The 11,149-nt window shown below is 34.3% G+C and overlaps 2 protein-coding genes across 2 annotated transcripts in view; both read right to left on the bottom strand.

Annotated features, from left to right (window-relative positions):
* Positions 1–943: 943 nt before the first annotated feature.
* LOC112009306 (uncharacterized) lies at positions 944–4,578 on the bottom strand. Its single transcript, XM_024041639.2, has 4 exons — positions 4,090–4,578; positions 3,955–3,991; positions 2,263–2,346; positions 944–1,760 (listed from the first exon to the last, which is right to left on the bottom strand). The coding sequence occupies exons 1-4, from the start codon at positions 4,438–4,440 to the stop codon at positions 1,708–1,710; spliced, it is 525 nt and encodes a 174-aa protein (XP_023897407.1). The 5' UTR covers positions 4,441–4,578; the 3' UTR covers positions 944–1,707.
* A 1,514-nt stretch (positions 4,579–6,092) lies between these two features.
* LOC112009304 (ubiquitin C-terminal hydrolase 12) overlaps positions 6,093–11,149 on the bottom strand; it is a 29,076-nt gene continuing 24,019 nt past the window's right edge. The window contains exons 22-32 of the mRNA XM_024041637.2: positions 10,624–10,679; positions 10,296–10,473; positions 10,116–10,217; positions 9,964–10,035; positions 8,127–8,192; positions 7,724–7,789; positions 7,442–7,528; positions 7,206–7,322; positions 6,930–7,004; positions 6,760–6,846; positions 6,093–6,522 (exon numbers count right to left, since the gene is read on the bottom strand). Of these exons, the coding sequence (XP_023897405.1) occupies positions 6,481–6,522; positions 6,760–6,846; positions 6,930–7,004; positions 7,206–7,322; positions 7,442–7,528; positions 7,724–7,789; positions 8,127–8,192; positions 9,964–10,035; positions 10,116–10,217; positions 10,296–10,473; positions 10,624–10,679 (948 nt within the window). The 3' untranslated portion in view covers positions 6,093–6,480. The remainder of the gene's footprint in view (positions 6,523–6,759; positions 6,847–6,929; positions 7,005–7,205; positions 7,323–7,441; positions 7,529–7,723; positions 7,790–8,126; positions 8,193–9,963; positions 10,036–10,115; positions 10,218–10,295; positions 10,474–10,623; positions 10,680–11,149) is intronic.

Below are 11,149 nucleotides of genomic sequence, written 5' to 3'. Positions count from 1 at the left end.
GTAAGGTAGGTAAAAAGTTGTAAGGGTACAAACATGAAGATCAACTTTTGTATTATCCAATTAATTATTATAATGAAACCACAAATTGGAGTAAAGTCGTACCGTTAACTCCTACTCCCTCCGTCCCAATTTGTTTGTCCTGTTTGAAAAGTTAAACTTTTTAAAGGAACATTATTTATTGCCTAATTTACCTTATAAAAATATATAAGTTTACAAAACTACCTCTAAATTAATTTATTAGCTTTTTTTTTTTTTTTAAGAGTTATTCTTAATGAGGCAATTGAAAAGGTGCCCCAATTAAATTGATTTTTTTTACATATTTGTTAGTTTTCTTTTCAAATAGTTTTGAAAATAAAGTAGGGGTATAATAGGAACATTAGTAAATTAATAACTTTTACTTTTAGAAACAGGACAATATTTTGGGACATCCCAAAATAGAATAGAGGACAAACAAACCGGAACAAAGAGAGTATTTTACAATTCATTCCATTATGTCATTCTGCGATAGCCACGGACTCCAATTGGCCCCGCATCATAACATGCCTACTTTTCTTACCTATGTAAAACCCTTTCTTATAGTCCATTAGCATGAGGACATGCCTAGTTTAGAGTGCATTTTAACTCACTAGTAAACAGTAGGGATCCAAACGAGATATTGAGAATAAAATAAATAAACCAATATCAATGTCAAGAGCACTACGGGAAATTGCCCATGAATTCTAGTTCAACCAGTAACTTCTCTCCTTACAAGTTGTAAGTGTTGATGTGGAGAGTGAGGTCATAGGTTTAAAACTCATCAGGTACATGTGTAACTTACCATTTAAAAGAAAAAAGAGCAATATGAGAAATTAAATATAAAGACTAAAAGTAAAATGCAAGAGTATTCTCTTTAAACAATGGGCATAAAAACAAATATAACAAACATACTTGATTGAGTATATATAATGAGTACTCACTTAATCTTAAATTGAGCTAATAGTTTTATAACTCAATTGATTGGTACCTCTTAATCCAAGGTTCAAATCCCCACTCTTCAAACTTTTGAATTATCATCATAAAAAATAAAATAAACCTTAAATTTGCATTGGAATTTGACTTTAGAAATAAACATGATTCAAACCATCGATCAAAGTGAATCATACCCAATTGTAATCCTAAAATCCGAGATTTTGACAGTCATAATATTCATATTTACAGAAGAGGTGGTCAGTTTCACATTCACCATAGCATCAGACATGGTCTTTACTTCTCACAATGTCCAAATAAAAACAACCATAGTGATACCTCTTCTTTCACAAGCAACAACCTATTATAATCTGTCACTGAAATGTCATAAAATATTGTTTTTAAAACAGATATTCAATATACCTTCTACTTGAAAGATAATAATCATTAGATACCCAAAAAAAAAAAAATTTGATTCACAGTACTTAAAAATCATCTACAATGAAAAAAAGTAATGCAACAAAATTTACAATTTTTTCGATCCTTCACTTTGTCACCAATTTCCAGTAAGTTAAGAACAAGGACAGTAGACAACAGAAAAGACAGCGATGAGGATATATTTAGGAAAAGAAAAAGAAAATTAGCAAGGTACTGGACCAGGGGGGAAAAACGAAGAAGAAGAAGAAGAAGCTAGGGGCAAAATCTTACAGATTGTAAACATAGGGATTGAGAAGAGCAAATAAAAAAAATCTCAGACCAAGCTCACAGCCGTCTAGAATATCCAGAACCTCCACATTTCTTGCAGAAGATTAATCCTACAGAGAGATGACTGATTTAGGTAGAGGTAAAAGTAAAGAGAAATTGAACTAAATACAAAGATTCAACAATTCTAGAATCTGATATATTTTAAGGGCATAAATTTTAAGCTCAAAGCCCAAGGACCATATCATTTGTTGCTTGAAACTAATAGAATAGCACGACTAACTTCTATCTGCATGATTTTCTGTTCCAATTTCATATGAGAATAGGTTATTCCAAGGTGTTTCACATTGCAACAGAATGCAAGAATTGGTGGTCATTTGAAAATGAAGGTCACATAATAATATGTAGAAAGACCATTCATCAATATCCTTGAATGGTTTTGTGTCCAAAAATGATCATAATCCCAAAGCTAAAAACAAAGATTTCATCAAATAGCTCATTCAAAATTTCAAAACAATATGGAAATCAAATTGAGAGAATGATTAATATCAATTTTCCAAAAGCCCCATCTTTTAAACTTTTTCAGAAGTATCTGAGCGTCAGAAAGAGTAATACCTGCACCTTTGCACACCTTACAATCAACCAAACCTGTCTCTTTCTTCATCTTACCGTTGTTACAGAACACACATTTTGTGCCACCTGCCCATCAAAGAGCACTTCTAAAAACATGCTATTTTTCTTGAACACCAAATACAAAAATAACTGGTCACAGTAGAAAAGGGATACCAGGGGGATGTTTTACTTTAAAAAAAAATCATGTCACTACAAGCAGAAAACAGATACTGAAGGAAGAATCATGAAAAACAGGGTTAGCACATTTTCCAAAGTACCAAGCATTAATAAAATTATAGCACATAAGACCATTTTTTTTTTAAACACCATTTACACCAATAGATTTTAGTATGTTGAAGTATTATGCTACTGTAAGCTACATGCAACCATACATCTATTGAAATAGATGACCACAAATTGGGGTTTTGAGCCATTTGAAATACACAAGCACACTTAAGCAATGAGCAATAAAGTGAAGCATAGCAGTCCACTTTACACTCTCAAAATCGCTGATAAACCATCACTACATTTCATTCTGCTTAGACCTTTCAAAATTCTGGCTGTACATCACTTGTCCAACCGGGAAGCAGCCATTTACAAAAGTATAGGATTAGTTATCTAACAAAGTGCTAATCAGAAAGGAAGCAAAAGAGACTCAGATGTAACAGAAATATCGATGACATTCAACATCCCTTCACACCCCTACCCTCCAACCTCAAGGTGAAAAGGAAGAGAAGAAAAGAACAGAACACAAACAAAATTTTAAGTAACGATGTAGAACGGACCTAAAGAAGCAACAGCAATCTATGAGGCCCACTATTTCATGCACCAACAAACTTAGTTTTTTTTTTTTCTTTATAAGGAAGCCTAATATGAATTGAGTTTTAGAAAATTGAACAAATGTACAAATTAATATGTAGTTCGTGAGATAATCCAGAGGATTTTACTTCTGCAAACCGGACCTAAGTTATCTGAAAGTACCTTTTTTTTTTTTTAATTTTTAATTTTTTATCCATCTGATAGACAAGTACTCTTTATTTCCAAGCAATGCTACGACCATTAAGTACGTATACAAGTTGAGGAGCCTTGTAGCTCAATTAACACTTTCTAGTGTTTTCAAAATTGACATCCTAAGTTCAAATCCACCCCTCCCCCAACTATCAAATTATCACCAAAAAAAAGGTACATATACAACAGAAACAATAGTTTTGCCTGTGAAATCATCCCATATCACATGGACACCATATTACCATTATCCCAAGTGATTTCCCAAACATAGAGTTCTTTCCTTATCAATCTCAATTAAACATACAACCTATGCCACAATGGATGACCTCTTACCTTTTAGTAAACCCCCCAAATAAACCTTGGAAAATTCAAGCTGATTATCTGAAAGTACATATTTCCATCATGCAGTGACACCAATATGATGGCATTCAACAAAGTGCACTTCTTTTCTAAAGAAGACACTATTGTTTTAGTTTTCCTGCTACACGTATTAAGAACTTTCATAATAAAGATGCCAATGCAACACATGCAATATATGATTCATAAAACAAAATTGAGAAAAGCCCATTAGAAAGCACACATACACACACACATGCAATTAATTAATGTGGCAAAAAGGATAACATTCATGACTTCGTTTGAAAAATGTAAAAAAAGCGAAAAGTCTTCAGAAAGCATAGTTGTTACCATTGCCAGCGCATCGCTCACACGGCACAGGATCTCCCTGCAAAAGAATATGAAAACAAAGTACTAAAAACCAACACTTATATTATGAAACAATGCCACATATATATAAAGAGAGGTTGACATACATACACACACCTTGAGACCAAGAAAAAGTGAGAGAGAAATGGCGGCTAAGACACTGAGAGTGGCAAGCAAAGTTTGGGTATCCAATTCCAACTCCAAGAGGCTATCAGAAGCGAAGCCGGTGAAGAGCAAAACCGGGAGGTTGAAGAGGCTTGTTGTTGGTACAATGCCTTTGAGTTTGGGTTTGGGCAGTCTACAACTACAACAGCTGCGGGACACTTCAGCTGGTGCTGGGCTTTGTGGTTTTGTTGGAAGAGAATAGTGATAATAACAATAATGAGTGGCTGTGGCTTTAGCGGTAGTCTTTGAAGATGAAGAAGAAGAAGAGAGTGGATGGAGAGAGTGTAAAGGCTGTGTCGCCATGGATATTAGATAATACGAAGAGATTATTATTATGTGGCGCTTAGCTCTGCCTTCACTTTTAGCTCTGCCTTCCCTTCTCTTTCTTTCTACCACTATTTACTAGTAGTAGTACTATCTATTTTTCTTTCTTTTGTTGGCTTCGCATTCGGTGTATACCGTATAATAACAAACACTTTCACCTCTACGATTTTGTTCATGGGTTTTCTTAAGAATGATATGAATCATCCTCTCTCTCTCTCTCTCTCTCTCTCTCTCTACTGTTATTATATTATATATATATTCAAAGGTAGGATTTTTAAAATATGAATTCTATAACGAGTTATTGGATAGTATAATATTACTTAAAATTACATCAGGTGTAATTTGAACCCTTATATATATATATATATATGAAGATAATTTGTTGCTAAAAAATGATATGGATACAACTTCTTTTACAATAAATTTCGTAAAACCACACTCTTTACACACACTCATCTGTTTTGAACAAGTCACGTATTTAATTAAAAACAAAATGTTTATATAGTATGTGTAAGAAGTGTTACCCTTTAGATTGCTCCAGAATGATATATTTATATATATATATATATTTATATTTATATGGGCAATTCTTAGGCATCCAGGACTATTTAAGTTTTTTTTCTATATATATATATATATATATATATCACCTCCGCTTAAAACACCTGACTTTACAAAATTGGAGTATAAGTCCAATCCACTAAAAGATAAAATCAAGACTTTTTTTTTTTTTTTTTTAACTACAAATCTTGAGAATTAGCCGGTCTCAAGATTTTAAATTTGAAACATATTACATCCATATATTTTCATAACAATCATAAGTGGAAAATTATTATTGGTTTTAATTTAAACCTACTAAAAAAATTTTTTTTGTCCACTAATAACAACTTACCACTTAAAATTTGCTGTAAAAATATTATCAATAAGTGGAAAATTATTATTAGTTTTAATTTAAACCTACTAAGAAAATTATTTTTTTGTCCACTAATAACAACTTACCACTTAAAATTTGCTGTAAAAATATTGTTAATATAATATTTTTCTTTAAATATTAATAAGCTAAAATTTGAATTACAACCTACGAGCCCAAATCAGTCCGAATTGACTCGATTGCGCCCCAGCATTAGTGACTTTAGAAGTGGACATGTCCCTAGGTAAACATCTCGACTAAAAAATAAATTGTTTTCGATCTCAGTGCAAATATGCTTTTCTTTGCTAGGAAGAATCCCTATTCAACATTCAATCCCCCATCTCGGCTGGGTTGCAAAACGCATGAAGCACTGGAACCATCACAAAACGTTGATTATACCATATAATAATCGCATAATCTGGCTGATTTAAAATGCAAAACGAATGGGAAGCCAGGAGTGTAAAAAATAATATTTTTATTTTATCTATTAAAAAAAGTGCAGGAAAAGCACTCGTATAACTCTTTTACTTCCAAGAGAGAGGAAAAAAATTTCATATTTGCTTCTTTAAATATTATGGATCCCTTCTGATAACAATTCAAAGTGCACCAGCTCAGACCTAAACTCAGAAACTGCGACTGGTTAACCATCATAGACTCCCAAATTTGCTACACACATCTAAACCGAACGAACAAAATCATGAAGCCAGAAAGAACAAATGCGTGTCACCCAACTATACCCTGTATACATTCACTAGTTCAAAAATCTTGTATATGTACCGTTCAGTTACATAGAATTCATGATGACGGCCACTGACCAGTCACCCATCACCCAAAGAAGAACCTCCACCAAAAATCGGAAGTACTAGAAGCTCAAAGGGGCTGTGGTTGACAGTAGAAGATACATAATGACTCTGGGAAAAAGTCCTCCCCATCAAACTAGGAAAAAGAATTACATTAAAATCAACAACAAAACCCCACAGACACCACCCTCGATGCTAACTTCACTTGATGCCTAAACAGAGCTGCCTTCACCGCTTTTCCATTTTTACAGCCTGAATGTGTAGAGGGTTGTCATTCCAATGCAAGAAGGAACTTTCTCCTACTATTTCCTAGTTGTAAATTTTTACAGGCTTCTCAAATGTGTGACGGTTCTGCAAAAACATAATGACAATGACAAATTAGAATCAACAGATTCCAGCGTATACAGTGTTTACTCAAATACTCAACTAGCAGATTCAGAAAACAATACATCATGTAAATAGTGCACAAAAATTGAAACATATCTTGGAGACACGCATTCAGCATGTCTCCCAATTTCTCAGTCTAGACACGTCATTAAAATCTAAAATTTATATTTACTATATTTTCTTGGGAAGAGCACAGTTTACCTGACTAGCCGTATAAGCTCTTTTAGGAGCATTGTCAGAGTGCTCCAATCCAAGATACTGCTCCCAAGCACCATAAACATCTCTTCTCTATGGACATGTCAACAAGAAAACAATTAAACAAATGTGAAAACTATCTGATAGAATACAGTAAGATATTTCTATAAACAAACCTGAAAACGATTGGACACAATGTCAGAGTCCTGAAGGTACTCTGGACGACCTAGAGAAAGAAATGCAAACTTCCACTGGCCAAATAAAAAACAAAGGGATTTTAGGATTGATTAAATGATTACAAAAATATTGATTTAATGCAACATATTTAGTAGTAAAAATAAGTACAAGTTTGATACATGACTGATTATTAACATATCTACCTAACCAAGTTACTGAGCGCAATTGCACAAATATGAGTAAAACATGGCATAAATGTAGGAAGTAAGATATACCTTGGCAAATTCCTCATCTGGAATCTGTAATTTCTTCTGTATTCGCTCTTTAATTTCAGCCAAAGTCTCACCCTCATGTATGACCAAGAAAAACGGTTCCCCAAAGTTCTGAATTTGCTGTATAGAACAGAAAAAATGTAACATCCTCAGCAAATAGTTTTGATCATAAAATACATTAAAAAAATATTAAAACATAGAATTATGACCGCAAATAAATTATTTGCAGAACTCTTTACCAGTTGGTTCTGAGCTGTATCCTTTGTGAAATGGTACACATGTATTAGGCGATCATGAGGACCAAGATTTTTCTCTTCTTCTGGGATCTAAAACATTTGAAAACAAGGGAATCCATCATTATGAACACACACATAAACAAACACTCAACAAGTCAGAATGTAGAAATAATATTACATCCAAATCATTACTCTCTTGTTGTGTCATTTCAACCATCTGATGCAAGTATATTTAATGGAGAGAGAGAGAGAGAGAGAGAGAGAGAGAGAGATAGAGAGAGCAACCTCTTCTGCCCGTAATGTCCAGTATTGATCATTTATGTTCTCAATCTTTTCGCTAGGAGGAAAAACCTGCATATATGCGATGGCAGGATCAAAGGGCTTATAAATTGATGAGAACCAATAAATGTGGCCACATGTACAAGTTATCTGATAGCTCAAAAAAGTGACAATGGCTACAGGAAATAGTTATCAATGGAAGCCTCAAATTAAATAAATACTTTTTCCCAACCAGCTCACTTAATGGACAAAGCTTATTAGATCTGACAAAACCATTATACTTTGGGTGAAAACGCGGTTCCAAAAATATCCCAGGTAAATATTCATAAACTTCTCTCTTTATATGAAAATTCATAGTTCATAAGAATAATAGTAAGAGCAGAACAGCAAGCAAACACGAGGCTCACACCTTGTAGATCTTGTGATAGAAAACTTCAAGCAGCCGAAGTTCTGCATTAGGATGAGACAACTCGACCTGTTTCAGAATGCATCAAACTAAGTACCAAAAAAAGAAGAAAAATGAAAACTTCATCCAGAAAGCCACTGAGGAGCCAATAATAACTAATGCAAGTGTTTGCCAAGAGCCATGTAGCTCAAGTGACACTTCTTAGGCCCTGTTTGGATTAGGGGTGTTTTGAGTCATATGACTGGAAACTCATAACTAAGTTATCAAAAAACGTGAGACCCACACAATTTTGAGTGTTTGGCTTGATTTCCTAATCTTGTTTTCATCACTCAAACTCAGTTTGGTTTGAGTGAGAGTGATGAAAACCAGAAACACCAAATTGGTGTTTTCAGTTTCTGAGTTACATAACTCAGTGACAAGATTGTAAAAATTTGACCTCGTGGAGCCCACAGCTTTTGTGTTGTCAACTCCACCGGCTTCCTCTTTTCTTTTTCTTTTTTTTTTTTTTTTTTTTTTTTGCTTGCTTTTCTCTACTTCTTTCTTCACTCAACCACCAACCCCTTTTTTGTCTTCTTCTTCTTCATTCTTTCTTTTTCTTCTTTTATTTCTTCTTCTACTAAGTTCCACCGGCTTCCTTGCTTCTTCTTCTTCTTCTTCTTCTTCTTCATTTTTTTTTTTTTTTTTTGTGTGCGCTTTTTCTCTACTTCTTCTTTCTTTCTTCTTCATACCCACTCCACCACCAACAACATTTTTTTCTTCTTCTTCTTCTTCATCAGATTCACTCCACTACCAACAGGTTTTTTTTTTCTCTCCTCTTCTTCCTGGTTGTCTTTCTTTCTTTTCTTCTTTTTCATTCTTTATTTCTTCTTCAGACCCACTCACCATGTTCATCCATGCATAAACATATACCCAGAAACAGAAACCCACTCCTCATTTTCATGATTTTGGTATTCGATCTAAGGATTCCTGGGTTTGGATTTGGGTTTTCTGTATTTGTGGGTTTGAGTTGGCAATTTTGGATCACTGATCTGAAGATTTTGTGTTGGTGTGTTTGGGTTTTCTATGTTTGTAGTTGTGGTTGAAGCTTGGGCAGTGATGGAGTTGGGTTTGTGTCGTTGGTGGTGGTATTGATGATTGGAAATTTTTTCTTTTTGTGGCTGTAGCTAATGGTTGGATTTTTTTTTTTTTTTTTTTTTTTTTTTTTTTTTTGGCCGTTGGTGGTGTTGACAGTGGTGGGTTCTGAGTTTGCCATTGTATATGTGGTTTTTGATCTGTGGGTAAGAGAAAAAAACATCTGAAATTTGGAATAGGGAAGAGGGAAAATATGTGCTATGAGTAAGAGAAAAAATTCATGGAAAAACGGTGTCGGAAGTGGGAGGGAACCAGTCTCTTACTGGGTTATGTGAAATGGGTTTTGTGGTGTACAGAGGCGTGAAATCAGTTGCTGGGTTTTGTGACGGGAAGGAAGAGCAGTAAAATGAAGAGAGAGAATGTCAAACGCGGGTACCCATATGACCGTTCTGTGTAGTGTCAGTTGTAGGGTCCACGGTTTTGGGGAAAAGTTGTAGAGATATGTAACTGAGAACTGAGTCCAAACATGTGTTTTGCAATTTTTGAGTGAATGTGAGGTTTGAGAATTGAGTTATGAGTTATGGGTTTTGAAAACTGAGATATGAAAATTGAGTTAGCTCTAAACCAAACAGGCCCTTAGTGTTTCCAATTGAGAAGCCCAGGGTTCAAATTCCCCTCCTCCAACTATCGAATTATCATCAACAAAAAAAAAAAAAAGAAAAAAAATTTTTTTGAAAGCATTAGTAAAAATGAACAGGTCCAAATTTACCTTTGTTTTAAGATCATTAATTACGTCTCCAACTGTGCTCTGTTTTGGCAGTCTTATAGTATGAACCACAACCTGGACAGAAGTGAACCAAATGTTTTAGCATGAATAAACTATAAATTTTCAGTTTGTAAGAATTTGATCAATATACTCACTTCTTCTTTAGTAGCATGATGAAATGCTACTTTCAGAGTTTTCAAACCTTGTAATTCTGGTAGAGGGATGTCCAATACTTCGTAGTATAACGTATCCGAAGTCTGTCACAAGACGCAAAAAGAGGGTTAGCTCTTTTCCATCGTAGCAGTATGCACTACTTAGGGCCAAGCAACTATTACCTGATTGTAGTGGACTAGCATATCAGACAAATGCTCTACCCCCCGGTACTTGATAGGGTGAGGTTTGGGTTGTTGAGAGTAACAGTTATGAGGGGTAAGCCTGATTTTGGATGGATCATCCAAACCAAGTTGCTGCGCTACTCTTTCTACAACGTCATCATAAGTATGAAGTTTTGACCTTCAAATTTGTATTGAACAAATGTAGAAGATAACATTGCAATCAATAACAAGCTTTTAGCTCATAAATACACTAGTTAGTGCAAAATAAAACTCTCAGTAAGATAATATAAATAAAAAGAGTTCTACTTAAACCAATTAACTCACTTACAGCTCTAGACAGAAATCATCCTCCTTGGGTTTATCCAGAGCTCGAAAATGAACAACCTAAAATATATCAAACCATGCATGATTAGCAATGTCAGGTGCTGCTTTACCATGTTGATAAGAGTGAAGCAAGGAGGGGTATAATTAAAAATTATATTAACTATAATAAGTAAATTGCAAAAATAATGTTTTTGTAAATTATCATTCTTGATAGGAAGCATTGAATATCAGCAGTGCCTCAATCATAAACCTCCAGACACAAATTATCAATAGAAGATAGTTTAAAATTCTGAGTCATGCAGTCAAACATGTAAAGACTACAAGATTAGACAGCAGTGGATGCTACAGTGTTTATAGAAAAGGACTTGAGCATCTGAGGCTTCCACAAAGAGGTGAGGCTCAAAGAACATGCACCAAGTCGATGTCAGTCACTCCACAAAGAGTGAAAGGACTGGCTTCAAACCTTGGGCAAATGTCCAAGGCATGCAATTCATCACGTATTTCCTAACAAATGAAACAATTATAACCCC

The sequence above is a fragment of the Quercus suber genome, unplaced genomic scaffold, assembly GCF_002906115.3.
Source record: "Quercus suber isolate HL8 unplaced genomic scaffold, Cork oak 2.0 scaffold_299, whole genome shotgun sequence".
NCBI classification, from domain to species: Eukaryota; Viridiplantae; Streptophyta; class Magnoliopsida; order Fagales; family Fagaceae; genus Quercus; species Quercus suber.
This window is presented reverse-complemented; position numbering and strand designations above follow the sequence as displayed.